Source organism: Colias croceus, chromosome 18, assembly GCF_905220415.1.
Source record: "Colias croceus chromosome 18, ilColCroc2.1".
In the NCBI taxonomy this organism is placed as follows: Eukaryota; Metazoa; Arthropoda; class Insecta; order Lepidoptera; family Pieridae; genus Colias; species Colias croceus.
Genome location: NC_059554.1, coordinates 715742 through 732239, shown reverse-complemented (window position 1 = coordinate 732239; position 16498 = coordinate 715742). Strand labels below are relative to the sequence as shown.

Below are 16498 nucleotides of genomic sequence, written 5' to 3'. Positions count from 1 at the left end.
TTTTATATGTACATAAATCTTTTTCTTTTTTCTAATATATATAAATCTCGTGTCACAATGTTTGTCCTCAATGGACTCCTAAACCACTTAACCGATTATAATAAAATTCGCACACCATGTGCAGTTCGATCCAACTTGAGAGATAGGATAGTTTAAACATGTAGGTACCACGGGCGAAGCCGGGGCGAACCACTAGTATATGCTATATATTTCATCCTTATTCACAATTAGTGCAATTAAAATTGTAAGCTACAGGGTGTTTATTTCATCTACTTACTTTAAATTATTTTGTCAAAATTATTGAAATCGGTTAACTGGAGGAAAATAAAATTTTGTTTGCAATTTTCGTAATTCATTATGTGTAAATCATATAGTATCATATGGTGTTACTTATAAGTCTATAGCACTAAAGTAGACCTAAACCTACAAGATCAGTATTTACTGATTAGGAAATTTGGGATGAAATAAAAAGACATTCTTCGATAAAATCTTTATTTATGAAAAGAAGTACTTACCCTAAAGCTTTAACACATTTCTTACAATAAAAAGCTTATAGTATACATATTATTACACAAATTATAAAAAAATAAACAACATTTTCAAAAGTACACTCGCATACAAAAGTGTGTATTTGATATTTATTTAATTCTAGCGTGGATATGCCCATTTTTTTTATTTCACACGAGAGAGGGTCGTTTAAGACTAACAATTGGTGCATTGACGTTAGGAGTGGGAAGAGTGGGGGATTTGGCGTCGTTCCGCAGTTGTCTGAAGGATTGGCGTGCCTGTAACATTCGCATGATATGAATTAATCATAAATAATATATTATAAGTTCCATGAGTTAGTACGGAAAAACTACTAAATCTGAATAATATAGAAAGAAAGTTTTTTAATGAACCTAGATTTATAAAACTTAATCAATATTTTGATATTTTATAGAGATTAATGTTACAAATTAGTTTAGTTCAACGTGACAATACGTGAACATCACAAGAATTTGTATGATGTTTTCATTTCGTATTATAATTGTAGAAATATTGGTAACATATATACATTTGCTAACAAATCTTAACCCACAATAATTAACATAAAATAAAATGTTAACACAGACAAACAAAAGCACCCACATCTTATTTCGTCGTAAAGAAATAATAAAAACAATGAATACACTTTTGATCATGACTGTACTTACGCAACTTAGATGACGTCAGCCTTTGGAAAAGTAAGAAATTATCATATAGCCATAGGGTTAATGAAAAGATGACGCAAGAATGCCTGATAGGAAATTTGCCAGAGGGGTGGGTTCAATTTTGTTTTATTTTACCTTCCATTTTAATGGTATAGTATAGGGCAAAATGCTGTAGTGTCATTAATAAGTGAAGATCAAAATGACAAGAACATCATTTCTTATGTTATGAGCATTATTTCTGACACACAAAAATCCATGCAACGTACATTCGTCAACACAAGTGTGTCAAAATAATATTAAATTTTAATGAAGGTACGTCAATCGTCTATTAAGTAATATTATATTAAATTGGACGTGTTTTTAGTATTTTAAGGTTGTCAATCAATGGTTTTTATATATTATTTAGACACACAACTCGACGAGTACCTTAATATGGGATGGGCGTCCCACTCCTCTTTATCTACAGCACAAAAAATATAGGTTATATTACTCAAATAAGCAAGTTTTTAATATCTGTGATCATCCTGTAGGTTGAAAATTGTTTTTATTCAGATGAAACATTTCTAGTTTAATTTAGACTAGTCAAAACTACCGTTATAATGCCCTTCCAGATTCAATTTTGAAATTTAAACTTTTTAAGTTAAAGAAAAACTCTCTATTTCTTTTAAATCCAATTGAATTATTTACGATTAATTAACCTTTGCTTCACCTTGAGCCTATGGGACCATAATTATTATAGTAAAATAATAAATGTGTTTCCGTATGAGCAGCTTTATTTCCAACAACATGATAACATTCACTTTCATATTATAATATAAATTGTATAATCTATAACAAATCGTTTATACATTGCAAGGAGAATAAGTACATGTGATATTTAAATTAAAATGCAAAAGAGAGAAAATCTAGTTACCGTTTGTAGACATTTTAACTTTATAAGACAGAGAAAGAGCTATACAAGAATATCGTGCATCTCTGTCACACAAGATGTAATATTTTTTTTCAATTGTAATATCTTGAAATGATTAAGTTCGTTGTGTAGTTCATATTTTGTGATTATTTTGAAAAAAGGGTCATGGTTATAAATAGTAAGTATACGTTGTATAAATAAACATGGTAAAAAATGCAAAACACTTTTCACACCAAGTGTACCGGGAATACAAAATTTACTGTATTTGTTGATTAGGTTACGGTTTTAATCGAGCTTCGAAATATCTCACTTTTTGAGAATTTTGAGGTGTCCAATTTTTATCCAATTTTAAAAACATGACGAATTATGTATTCCCGGTGTTTTAATGCAACATCAACCCAAGCAAATAACAACAAAAACACTAACATTTATTAACATTAAAGGGATCATTTATTATCGATACAGAGGTTTTGAATATCAAATTGATTATAAACAATTTGTTGAGCCTATTACTGTAAAACTACACTAAATACAAATGTTATATTTGATATATAAAAGGCCAAGATAAATCTATTTGATGCTTGGATTCTTATGACTAAATTATTCGTCTCTGGAGGCACTTTGTTATTAACAGGAAGTCTTTAAGTGTAAAAACAGAAGAATATAAAAACTACATGTGCAAAAATAACTCATACAAACGTAATAACTATTAAAATTATCGCCAAAAGTATAATGTAGAAAAATCTTGATTTTACTTTTATTAAAAAAAAATATTAGTCTTACAAGCTATCGATCGAAAAGTATAAAAAAACAAATAAACAACCATTAAAAATGTTACAGATTAAAAGGTTAATAATGACGAAAGTTAATGTAATCCATTCGATTAAATATATAGCCTCACCTAATTATCACATTGGGGGAAATCTTACTCGATACACATTGGGGCAACGTTACCCAAGCAACAATACATATAGCACGATTATTATTTATATATAATTTTATATTTTAGCACGTTGTATCCACAGTACTGCATGTGGTCTAATGACGGGTCGACATTCCTTCCTGAAATTGTATGATATTTCAAGGCAATGTTACAGGCGAAGTCAGGGTTTAATATTGTATTGATGTGGGGAAATTTTGGGTAAATAAGACAACAGCCACAAACAAAACAAAAAATATACAAAGGTTACAAACACAACATTAATTTGCAAACACAACACAAATAGAACATCGTCCATGTATGGAATGTACAGAAATGCTAACAAGTTATGTGTTATTTTAGTTAAAAATTAACGAAATTTAAGTAAATCACTGACTTTAATATGTTGAAAAAAGTATTAAAGAGAAGTGTAAAACAAGTTTAACTTATAAATTATTACCAGTGTTCAAATTGTATCATCTAAATGTATTTGGTGAAATCCCTAAGCAAAGTCTTAAGTTGTTTTTCTCAATTTCTAAGTTTTTGTATTCATCATCTAAATGATAACTTACCTTGAATATGTTGGTAAGTTCGTCAAGTATGGTCTCATAGCGGAAGGACACGCGGATATCCGGTACGTTTGTGCGCGTGATGTCATTTCCGGCGACGCCCTCCTTCGTGTAGTTTGGACCTAACCAGTACTGTTTCATCTAGAAGAACATAAGATTAATTGGTGAAATATTTTTCGCTAAAGACAACATGATTATATTTATAGTGTAAAATGTTACCTATTAAAATGACTCTACTATAATTACGTTACGAATCGGTTTTCCAGCTTCCTGGTATTGTTTATTTATCTGTTACTCAATATAACAAATAGTGAATAAAAATTAATCTCAAAAAAATGTCCAATAGGTTATAAAGGAAATTATTACCAAGCGGTGAAACCTAAGTACATCTAAAATTCTATCTTTCAAATTAAGAGGTTTGTCATTATAAATGGCCAAAGAACATACCTCATGTGGGAAACCAGACATGAGCACAGAGTTGCGAGCCAACTCGCACATGTCACATGAGCTCAGCTTCCACACTTGAGCTGCAATGCTGTATTCCTCCATTAGAGGTTCCTGTGAAATGAACAAGTAATAATTATGAATTAGTGCTGAATCAGAGATAAACGTTAAAATAGTGGCTGAAATTAGTCATAGTGTTATTGACAGAAGAACCAATAAGGTAGGTAATATATTTCAGTTTTGTATACATATAGTTCAGATATGTCAGACGATAGTGAAAAAATCAAAAATGAAAAGGTGATTGACTGATTTATCAACGCACAACAAAGATATTAGACAGATTGGAATTGAAATTTTGATTGTATCTTTTTTATGCCAAATTTCAGCCTGATTTTCAGCTAATTTGATGTAGGCATCCGCCAAGAATGAGTTTTGCTTATTTTTTTCTTATTTCACGCGAATCTGCGACCAACATCTAGTTTTAAGATAAAAACAACAAAAACCTTGGTAAAGTGGAACTGCAGCGGGTCATCAGTACTGAGCGTGATGCACAGTCCTCTCGCAAGGAACTCCGGCAGCGGGTTGCGGTGGTAGTTCAGGAACAGCGAGTTGTTGCTGAGCGGCGACATTGCGATGTAGATCTGCGCTAGGTAGTATAGGTACTGGAGTACGGGCACCTGAGGAAAATAGTAATATTAAGTAATAATTAGGAGAGGCTTTCGTTCGGCCGTGGACGGGAATAGGCTGATGTGATGAACTAATAACTGATAAATATAGTAATAGTATAATACAATTTTTAATAAGGCAACACTTTCCTCTACAAATAGTAGAGGAAAGTGTTGCCTTATTAAAAATTCCGTCCACCTACGATATAATATTATCCACCTATATTCTCTTAAAAAAGATACTCTATCAAATCCAAAATAAGATAAACTACAAGCTCGACATATACACCTATATAAATTTAAACCTTCTTTAAACCAAAATCTTAAATTATTCCAACATGCGATAGACTATAAATTCTTACCTTTCTAAGCAATAGGCCGTGGGAAATGTTCTCAGCGAGCATGAAGCCGCATACTAAATGCTGTACAGGACCCGCCTCGCCACAATGCGGTCGGAGTACAAATGTGTTTAGACCTTGCTCTCTGAAAAATTACAATACCATTTATTACCAAATTACCAAATTACTCGGCTATCGTCTATTGGCTATTGTGGTACGAATTATATTTTCCGATCTATTATAATGTGAGGGTAGTTTAAAAAAATATTACATAATTGTAAAAGTATACGTGATGTAAAACGGCCATTCGAAAAGTTTAATTATAAACACTATGCTGAATTGCCTTGTTACTTTATATGCTGAACTGTAAATCTTTCCACGTATACATAAAAATAACTATTATGAATCTTTTGTTTCATCCAACAAGCTGTATAACTGAATCTAATATCAAAATGGTTGAGCACGGTAAAGTAACATCAATAGACCAAGCAAAATTACAGGTAAATTTTTTCTTTAAATATCTGATTTTTCTTGCAATCTGCCTGAAAATGAGGCATTTAGCTAGAGGTTATGAAGGTAAAGTAAATGACTTGAATGGTATTATCCAACCAATCCATTATATTATGCTAAGACTTCACAAAAATTTACATTTATATTAAAAAAAGCAACACTAACTTGCGGAAATGATTGAGCACGGTGATATTGGAGTACATATAGTAGAGATAGTACGCATAGGGCGGGTTCTCGTCGTCGTCCCAACGAGCTGGGGGCCGCACCTCCGCGTCCAGCATCGGGTTCTCCGGCTTCGACTCGTCGTCCACGCTGTCGAACCCCACCACGTGCTGGGCGATTTGAACATGTTATACATACAGACAAACTGGATAAAATACACACACACACACACACACACACACACACACACACACACACACACACACACACACACACACACACACACCTAAACAGATAAAACACCACAATACATATATACAAAACATCACAGCATCGTACTCGCCGTCCACGCTGTCGAACCCCACCACGTGCTGTGTAATATAATTATGTTAGATAGTTGACATACACACACACACACAAAAATAGTGGATCTAACCCACAGACACGCAGATGAGCGTCACACGCTTTATAGATATACAAGTATAGCAACATCGGCTTCGACTCGTCGTCCACGCTGTCGAACCCCACCACGTGCTGTGCGATAAAGTGTTACAGAATCATCATTAATCATATAAATCACAAACACAAACACACAACTAAACAGATAAAACAGACCTACGTCGAAAGGAACAGAAGAGAAAAGCTATGCCGAAATAGAATGAAATAAGAGGAAAAGCAGTAATGCTAAAATTCGTGTCTACGAAATAAAATTATCATATTCATTTTTTTAATTTTCACTCTATATAAATTATTAGGCACGTATAAATCTGTCATTTTTAAGCTTAGAAATTCCTTTTCATAAAAACATACTCTAACTTACTAACTAATCCTTCCACATTTGTAAATTTTTCACACTTCTCAAACTTTTTTTCACTAAAGTTAATTTAAGAATACCCTTAAATACTTACAGTAAGGAATTTGTGCAACTCCAGATTGCTGTTCGGGTCGTTGGTGACCTCGAACAGCGGCTGGAAGATGTTGCTGAGGAACTCTTGGAAGTTGTTCATTATCTTGTTCGACTTGAAGATATCACTGTAAAGAGAAGAAATAATATGACATTAGTATTTAGGGAATTAAAGTTTTTAAAGTTCTTTAGGTGCGTAGAGAGTAAAATTTTCAAGTCACGTCATGGCAATAATGTCACGTCATGGAGTAAGGCGACGATTTTGGTATCTTTTAATCTTGCCAAAGAAGTTTCATTTTTGACACGTGTGCTCGGCACCTAAAGTGTCCTTACGCACTTAACGCGGTTAACCGCTTGTGCGTAAGGGCACCGCTTTTTTAACCGACTTCAAAAAAAAGGAGGTGGTTATCAATTCAGCCGGTAGTTATATATTTTTTTCTTATTATTAAAAGTTGGCTTTCCTAGGATTCGGGTGGTGGTTGTGTTGATGGTGATGGTGATGGTGTTGATGATGACGACGATGATGACGATAAATATTCAAAACCACGTCTAAAGATACTTTAAAAAGATTTAATAAATATAAAATAAAGAATAAATAAAAATCGATCACGAGGCGGGACTCGCCTTTCACGCCAATCCTTGGTCAAGCGTCCGCCCACGCCTGAACAACTGAGCCACCCGTGATCGATTTCTTTCTATCCATACTAATATTATAAATGCGAAAGTAATTCTGCCTGTCTGTCTGTCTGTTACTCAATCAAGCCTTATCTACTGAACCAATTTGCATTGAATTTGGTATAGAGATATTTTGATACCCGAGAAAGGACATAGGCTACCTTTTATTGCGAAATATGTACCACGGGCGAAGCCGGGGCGGACCACTAGTTCTTTATAAATTTAAATTAGCGTTTCAATAAAAAATATCAAATTCAATATTTTATAAGTAAGCTACTCACTACAAGCGCGGGATCTGTATGAGCCAGCGCACGTTGTTCGAGTACACGTCGTACTGGATGGCCCACTTGGCCAACTTGGCCCACTCGCTGGGGCTCTTGCCGTAGATTGACAAACGTAATTCAGCGTTCTGGTACTTGCTCTCCTCTAGATCTGATGCTACTTCCTGCAATATCACAGTTTTAAATCTATACTAATATTATAAAGCTGAAGAGTTTGTTTGTCTGAACGCGCTAATCTCAGGAACTGGTCCGATTTGAAAATTTCGGTGTTAGATATCCCATTTATCGAGGAAAGCTATGGGCTTATCATTACGCTAAGACAAACAGGAGCGGAGCAATGCGGGTGAAACTGCGAAGCGCAGCTAGTCTTTAATAAAATCTGTTAAAAACAACAATTGCTAACAAATTTTGCCAAAAATAAAGTTTTCACGATTGGGAAATAAACCTTAATATCGTCCCAATTCTTAATAAGCAAATCCCAAAAAACACATACCTTTATGATCCTAGCGAAGTACTTCCCGTTCATATAATTATCTGTCTTGAGGAAAACCTCACGCAGTCTGCTCTCACCGATGGGGTTGTACTTGGCGTTGAACTTGTCGAAGCGATGGAATGTGTTACGGTCCTGGGTAAGGGAAATAAGTTAATTAAGTTAGCTGTAAATGTGAATAAGTTAAAATTATTTGATATTTAGTTTTTGATAGCATATTAATTTTTAAAGAATCCACGCCATCTATTGAGATGTTTAAAACAACCATCTCAACCATATGAAACATCAATCGATTCTTTATATAGGCCATCCACACGTCTGCCGAACAACGTGACAAACAAAGGGACGGCGCTATACAGAGAAGCGAGTAGGAAATAAGTACATCTCTTTTCTTCATATGTGGAACACTTTGCTGAAAATCATCACATGATCAAATGTATTCTTTATAGGACATTTGTTCAAACATTTTTGTTTGAAGCCTATTCAATGATTACAAACACACAAACAGTCACATCTTCTTTGTAATATTAAGTTATAGAAACTAACCGCATGTACATCCAGCATGTCAACAGTAAGATCATAAGTACTGAGGTTCATGGACTGGAACACTGCCTTTAATGTCATTGGAGTTCCCTTGTGTAGTGTTACCACCTGTAAGAGCAAGATATTTTAGTAGGTTAGAGATAATTAAATAAATTACAGTAATTTTGTATATGAATTAATTAAAAAAATGCACCTAATTTACTATGGCAGTTTATGTAATAAAAATATTATTTCTAGCAACTTATTAACAATATACGAGCAAAATAAAGATATTTGATTTGATTTTGAGGAGCAACTGAAACTAGACCTAAATGCTTAGAACATACGAATCAGAACACAATTTCCTTACTTCATCGGCGTGGTTCTTCAAAGTCTTCTTGATGAAACGCAGCAAGTGTTTCTGGTTCATACACGATGCTGCGTGAATGTGAGTGTCAACTTTCCTGCATAGATAAGATTAAGAATGAATCAATAAATAACCATAGGTATAGGATCAATAATAATTCAATAAACTTCCAATTTTTACTCCAAGTGGATCAAACTTTTACTCCAAGTGGGATTCAACTTTTACTCCAAGTGGAAACATGTTCCTGCATTGAATCAGTCAATACCGAATAACCGCAAATACCGAATAACAATTTTCACAAGAACATCATTCATCAGCAAATACCGAATAACAATTTTCACAAGAACATCATTCAGACTACTCTTTCGTATATATCAATCTTGTGTGGAGCTTTTATCGAAATTGAGGAACTTTTTAATGCATTTAAAATGTTAATCATAATATATTCTACAACCAAAACAAAAGTACCATATTGATTTATTTCTTTTAACTTCTAGGCTACAGAAGAAATTAAAACGATTCTTTAAATTATTTTCTAGAAGGTATAGGAAATAATTTCTCACCGTATATTATAAAAGTCACGATGTGGCACCGCCTTCTGTGAAGCCAATTCTCTCAACTCATTGAGTAGCACGTGTAACTGGAACTTAGATGAGAGGTAGCTCAGACGACGGTAGCAGAAGGATTTCCTGTGCACAAATTGGGTATTTATTGACACTTTTCCACTAAAGTTTCTGTAATTCTTTTAAAATGTATAGATACAGGAATAATGGTAAAAGGGGAGTTAAAAGGGTGATATTATGCTATGCCAAAGAAGGGGAAAGGAAAGGAAGCAAAGGAAAAGGTAACCGGAAGTAGTCAGAAGTTTGATAATGTGAGGTATAGTGAAGTAATAATATAAAGCAAAGAGGAAAAGTGTTACTGGGAAATGTGAGATTGCGTGTCAAGGGCAATGTTAGTTTGTCACAACTAATAAAAGAAACTGAAAAGTTAAAAATGAATTGATGGTCCTTACAAATCACAGAAACTAAAAAGCTAAAAAATGATTTCACAAGGTCTTTAAAATTATACCCTGATGTTGTTAGGTGTAACTACGGACAGATGAATAGCAAACACGATTAGTATTATACTCACAGTGGTCCATCAGCGATCATCGTACACATAGTATTCTTGTCCTGTATGTACTGTGATAACGTGATGTACTCGTACGGTACCCGGTCCGTGCACGCTTCGTCCCGGTACAGGTTGTACACGCCTTCGTGTGGTTTGATGTGGTAGCCCTTTGGTTCGGGCATGGGACACTCCCATGGGTCCCGGCCGTGCTTGAACGGTGGGTGTACTATGTGGTCTGTGAGAAATGTGTACGGTTGAAAAATAGCTAGTGTGTAAGCTTTACTTTTGGCTGGTTTTATAAATATTATCAAAAGATAGAATTATAGCGAAAAGCCTGGCTTTGAATTTATAGCGAAAATAAATTGAAAAGTTGCTAAAGTGACAGATTTTTTTTTGAGAAGAGTCCAGTCTAATAGGTATCTAATCTGTGGTCCAGTAGAGATTTCAATCATAAAAAAATTATGAGCAAAACGGAATGAGAATCTACATTGACTAACGAATCATTAAGATTTGTTAATATTACAGTTAGAAACAATGTAAGTCCCTTTTAATATCCTTGTTTGGGACAAAATACAAAAGGAAAAATAGGCCTTTGTAAATCGAGGTGAAGTGGGCACTTTTCACCGAGTCCTGGGAATTTTCTACAATATTGTTCACCTGAAGCTCTCCAAATTATCTCCTAAGAAATTTCCCCAGTCGCCAAGTATACTCACCAGCTATATGCCGCTGTGGCACCTTGACACTTGGCGTGTGGTTGGCCGCGCCGTCCGGGTCGATGGAGCGCAGGAACCGCGCCGTGATGCTGCAGAAGCTCTGGCTGGACATCTCCATGTAACGCTTGCGGATCTCTAGCGCTTGTACCAGGTAAGAGGATGCTTGTTGGAGATCCTCTAGTGGGACCTGATTGATAAGACATTCATCTTGTTATCTTTATTTGTATGACTGAGAATTGAAATAGTTTGAAGAAGAAGAGAAGTTCTGTATTCTCTTGTTTGATTTTTTCCGGGAAATCTGTGAAATGGCTACACTGATTTTGATGTGACTTTACACAATACATAATAATTGATGTTATTAAGAGCAATATTTTAGCTAAAATTTTAAGTAATCCAACAACTAAATATTCCCGGTTTCCCCTTAACATAATATTTCGATAACATTCAAATCACAGGATACATACGACTCAAATACTCCGTTATGCAAATTTGATTTAGTATGCCACAACTATATTTCTATAGAGCAATTTAATCTTCCTATTCATAACATCCGCTATTCAAACACCCGTCTGTATTGTCCACAAAACGAAATGCGTAGAATAGTTTCCCGTTGGAATATATTCTGTAGTCTATTTTTGTATATTTCTGCCAGAATATTCTTCTAATCTATGCTGGAAGTTATGTTGACAATGGTTTACTTCTTTCTTTCACTTCAAACTCATATTTGATTTCGTTATTAGTTATAGTGAGGATATCATTAAATTACTAATCTGGAGACAAAGCCGATAATAATGTCTTGCAAAATCATTAGTATTAAGAAATTTTTTATCAGCAATAATAATTTAGAGCAAAAATCACAACTAATGTCAACCCATATGAGTAAAATAATATTTGTTTACTTTTTAGATTGTTTATGTAATAGTATATCATCTAGTTAATTTGCATTTAATTTGTTAATGTTTGTCTGCCAATTCTACGATGTGCATAAATTGGGATAAATGCACACACGCGCTGCTATTTGCACGTGTGCGTGTAGCCCTTCAAAGCGTGCGAACGTGTGTGCATGTGCGTACGTAAACGTACGTGCGTGTGTGTACTGTGTGCACGAGTATGTGTATGGGCTAGACTCTAGAGTCTAGTCTCTAGAGTGTCTGTTTATCAGTGTGTGCATGCGTGTTTACTATGCACGTGCGAATCCATGCGTGCTTACCAATGTGTTTTTGTGCGTCCATTTATGTTTGCGCTAGCTCACTCACGTGTATATTATGTGTATGTATATGTATTTGTGTGTGTATCTCACCCCAGAAGTATCCTCCCCGCTTATAGCGACCCGCTGGAAGTGCGGCAGGATGACGTCCATATCGTCATCGTCCCGGAGCCGTGCAGCCTCCTCGAACACAGCAGCGGCACCCCCCGCTTCGCTGCCTGCGAACGAGCGCGCAGACTGCCCGCATTCTGCTGCCCTGTGATAAATAGTTTAAACTTTATGCTGGTCGAATTTTGTAAAACATTTGAATGAATTTAAAGCAACAGCTGCCGTTTTATTTTTATATTTTACTAGCTCCGCGGTTTCACCTGCATTGCTCCGGTCCTTTTGGTCTTAGCGTGATGATATATAGCCTTCCTCGATAAATGGGTTATCAAACACCGAAAGAATTTTTAAAATCAGACCAGTAGGTAGTTCTTGAGATTAAAACAAACAAACAAACTCTTCAGCTTAATAATATTAGTATAGATTGTAGTTTCTGTTAAGTAAAACGGAAACAGTGATGAAATTATTAAAAGATTGTAAAGTTTCTAATATACTTAGTACCTACCTACCGATGCTAGAACTATGTTAATTACCTATCCCTAATAATTATAGAAATCAATAAAATACGTTATATGTATATGGAGATAATAACTAACATATTTTGGCTATTTTGAGAATATAATCGAAAAGACAATCAGCATAATCTGTTCGCGAATAGCATACATATTTAGAATGTAGTTCTACCCACCAAGTACCTACCTATATACTTCAAAATTGTCTATATGTTGTTATGTAGATAAAAGAGACATAAATTCTCAAATAAAATATTAACATCTCAATTATGGGTGACAACTGACAAGGTAAGTACTTAACCTTTCTCTATAAACTACCCTTTGCACTGATCCCGACTGCCAAAGGAACAACTGTTGCTATCAATAATTTTGCTTGACAAATACATGGGCCACTTTACAAGAATTAAATTATTATAATGCTGGCAGTTCTTTATTACTTTTCAATTACCTAGCTATTAGGTATTATACTATTATAAGTACTACTTATTTATAAAAAAAAAATTTAAATAAATAAAAAAAATTACAATGTTTTCAATATTGGTGGACTGGTGTGACGCATAAAAAAATATTAACGAAATGATGATAAATAATATTATCTATATTCAATATTTATTCTTGAAATTCTCCTTTTTATTTAAACTCAATTTTCAGGAACAAAATATAGTAAATAGAGAAATGTTTGCAGTATCGAAAATAACTCCGCCATCGCTTTTGCGAAACAAGCGCTCATTAATCTTTATCTGTTCAAATAAATATATGAAATAATTATTATGTCTCTGTAAGTTGATATTGACAAATCACCTTTTAATTGCCATTTTACAAGTTTAATTGAATAACCCTACTATTCGATATTTATATCGCAAATTTTTTATCCAGAGTTGTATTCCATACTAGCTTCCGCCCGCGACTCCGTCCGCGCGGATGTCGGTCTTCGCGTGGATGGTTTATTTATCCATTTTGAGAACCTCTGACAATAAAATCTTATAAATATCTATTGGACCCAATTCCCAAATACGGCTAGGCCTATAATAATACGCAACGTGTGTTCGCGGTTCTACGGAACAACGTCTATGGATAAAACTGAAAAATTAAGATTATTTTTTTTCTACGTATTTTTCCAGGATAAAAAGTATCCTATTTTACGCCCAGGATAATAAGGTATAATTATACCAAGTTTCATCGAAATCGAACCGCTAGTTTTCACGTGATGCCTTCACATACAGACAGACAGACAGACAGACAGACAGACAGACAGACAGACAAAAAATTTTTTAATCACATATTTGGGTTTGGTATCGATCCAGTAACACCCCCTGCTATTTATTTTTTCAATATTTTCAATGTACAGAATTGACCCTTCTACAGATTTAATATATGTATAGATATAGATAATGTACATAGTTAGTTTCCTATATATTATTTTTATAAAACTGTGATAAAACTAAACTTTTCAAGTTTTCAATCTGATTTAAGTTCAAGTTATTTTATATAATAAACGATAAAGAATTAGGAAAATGGATAGTAGATTTTACAATAAGTACATACTACATAGCTATTTCCTTCCCTGTTCCAACCTATTTCGTTGAAAATTAGTAGGTAAGTACGAGAATGTTTTTTATGGATCGGACAAACTTCATCAAAATTTCGCCGAACCGAAGCAAAATACAAAGAAATACATGTTCAAAATTTTTACATTTACCATTACCAATAGAATTAACCACTTCTCAGCATTCTACAATCTTGAAAGAGTATATATAAACACCTACCTAATTAAATTATATTTATGAAATTATATACTTATTTATATCCCTATTTCTGTATTGTAATAATGAGCCAAACATATCATTGAAATTTAGATATAATACCTATAACCCAAAAAAGGATAACAATATTTTATTATAGTACAAAAAATCAAGTAAGTATACATTTTTAATAGGTACCTTACCGATTATGTCTGATCCATCTCTGACAATCCACTTTACTTCCAAACATTGTAAATCAAAATATTTTAGGAAACATTGAAAAATCGCATAAAAACTCAGTTTTATACAACACTCACATTTATTAATAAAAAAAATTCACATCTATTAGTTCCTAAGTTACCTATGTTATGTTATTAATTTTTTCACACAAAGCACTACAAATTCCACACAAATTCGAATTTCGAATATTACCGCCAAAATCGAACTCACAGAAAAAAAATACAATTTTTTTCGAATCACGCACGTGTCTATGGTCACATCAATGCGTTCGGAAATGCAATAACAAATGGCGTACGGTAAGGGTTGTCGCGTCAAGGTTGATCCAATTACTTGGTAATACCTACAGTATGGGCGGTGACGCGCTGTAGCGTTCTATTAATTTTCAGACACCCCGCGTTCAAGTTTATAGGCTTTATATGGTATCTTTGGTCTAGTTATTACTATTGAACCGTATTTAAATACCACTGGATATGGAAAATAGAAAACGGCTTATTATTGCTAAGGAATTAATAATTATTCTTGTTAAAGCTAGTGAAATTCTATGTCTTCCGGAACGATACTACTTGGAAGAATTAAGAAATTAGGTAGACATTTGTATGGAAGAGAAATCGTGGTAGTTTACAAAATAAATTAAGTATCTAATTCCTGAAGTAATTGAAATTCACGATGTAAAATGACTAATAACTGCTGCGATTTATTTATAAATAAATAAGTAATAATTAAACAGTTAATTAGTCACAAACAATAAGCACGTGTTAAAGCTTACTGGTTGTTTACGCGAAACTAAAGCCAGTTTCAGTTCACCGTATTTATGCAAATAACAACTGTGTTGATTCAACATGTTGCAGAGTTGCTGTCATGTTGCTTGCAACACCACTTGATGCAGAATTAGTAACCAATGTTGAAATATTCTCGCGCGATAAGCGGGAAAAACAACTACCTACTTGTAACAGAGCTATTGCAGACTTGATGAGACTCTTGTATCAATGTTCTCAACCGATAAGCGACAAAAACAAAGCAACAACATTGTTGCTCAACTGTTGCTTAACTTACTAATACGAGACATGATGGGCCTTCTTCACAATGGACACCGTTGGCCCAACAAATGATCGCCGATGTTTACTGCCATTGCGGCAATTATGAATAAACACCTACAATGGCGGCCGATTAAAGACATTGGCTCTACACTATCGAGCTTGCCCTCGCCCAACGTTGCCCATTGCATTCGCAACTTACTTGACATTAAGTTGTCTCTGTATGAGTAACTTCTTCTCAATCTGTTCGATGGGGAACTGCGGAACCTCATAGGGCGCTGAGAGCTCGTTCGGGAGCTCTCGCGGCGCCTCCGCCCCGACAGCGCTGGTTGGGCTCTCGCTACCTGGGGATTTAAAGACAAATTATAGCAATTAAACACTATTCAAGTAGGTATTTAATTTGACTTTTAAAAGTATAAAATATCATAAAAATGTATTGACGTAAGTACTTAGTTACTACTGCAAATAGGCAATTTATGTTTATAATGTTAGATTAAAAAAACATAGGATCATAATATTTCAACTACAAATAAAACGAATAATCACAGAAGTAATTAAATTTAGCACTCAACGGCTCAACGCGGTCCGTAAACCGAAGATTATCCAAAGCTGACATAATTGAATTATATTAATAAAAACTAACTACACTACCTTGACACTACCTATAACACGAGCCTTTCGAGGACATTTCATATGCCATAACCTTGTTAATTTGTTGTCACAGACTAGCCTTAGCAAAGGGCTCTATTCGTGTCCCATCTCTATAAAGGTTATCTATATTCAGATATTGTACACTAAAAGCTGAAGAATTTGTTTGTTTGCCTGAACGCGCTAATCTCGAGAACCACGGATTTTAAGGAAAATGTTCACGGTTATATTATATCAA

At 34.2% G+C, this 16498-nt stretch overlaps 1 protein-coding gene across 9 annotated transcripts in view; it reads right to left on the bottom strand.

The window, feature by feature from the left end:
* Positions 1-478: 478 nt before the first annotated feature.
* The window catches only part of LOC123699499 (AMP deaminase 2), a 37416-nt gene continuing 21396 nt past the window's right edge, over positions 479-16498 (bottom strand). For 6 of the 9 annotated variants that reach the window (XM_045646448.1, XM_045646453.1, XM_045646452.1 and 3 more), the window contains 16 exons: positions 15815-15956; positions 12073-12235; positions 10773-10959; positions 10081-10294; positions 9510-9635; positions 8950-9043; positions 8604-8708; positions 8061-8192; positions 7568-7731; positions 6616-6739; positions 5711-5877; positions 5060-5180; positions 4536-4709; positions 4036-4146; positions 3592-3729; positions 479-785 (listed from right to left, as the gene is read on the bottom strand). In XM_045646448.1, the coding sequence (XP_045502404.1) occupies positions 678-785; positions 3592-3729; positions 4036-4146; positions 4536-4709; positions 5060-5180; positions 5711-5877; positions 6616-6739; positions 7568-7731; positions 8061-8192; positions 8604-8708; positions 8950-9043; positions 9510-9635; positions 10081-10294; positions 10773-10959; positions 12073-12235; positions 15815-15956 (2270 nt within the window). In that variant the 3' untranslated portion in view covers positions 479-677. Of the gene's footprint in view, positions 786-1616; positions 1651-1945; positions 3163-3591; positions 3730-4035; positions 4147-4535; positions 4710-5059; positions 5181-5710; positions 5878-6615; positions 6740-7567; positions 7732-8060; positions 8193-8603; positions 8709-8949; positions 9044-9509; positions 9636-10080; positions 10295-10772; positions 10960-12072; positions 12236-14541; positions 14604-15814; positions 15957-16498 lie in introns of those variants that run through there. The other 3 variants (XM_045646454.1, XM_045646456.1, XM_045646455.1) reach the window with 3 other exon arrangements.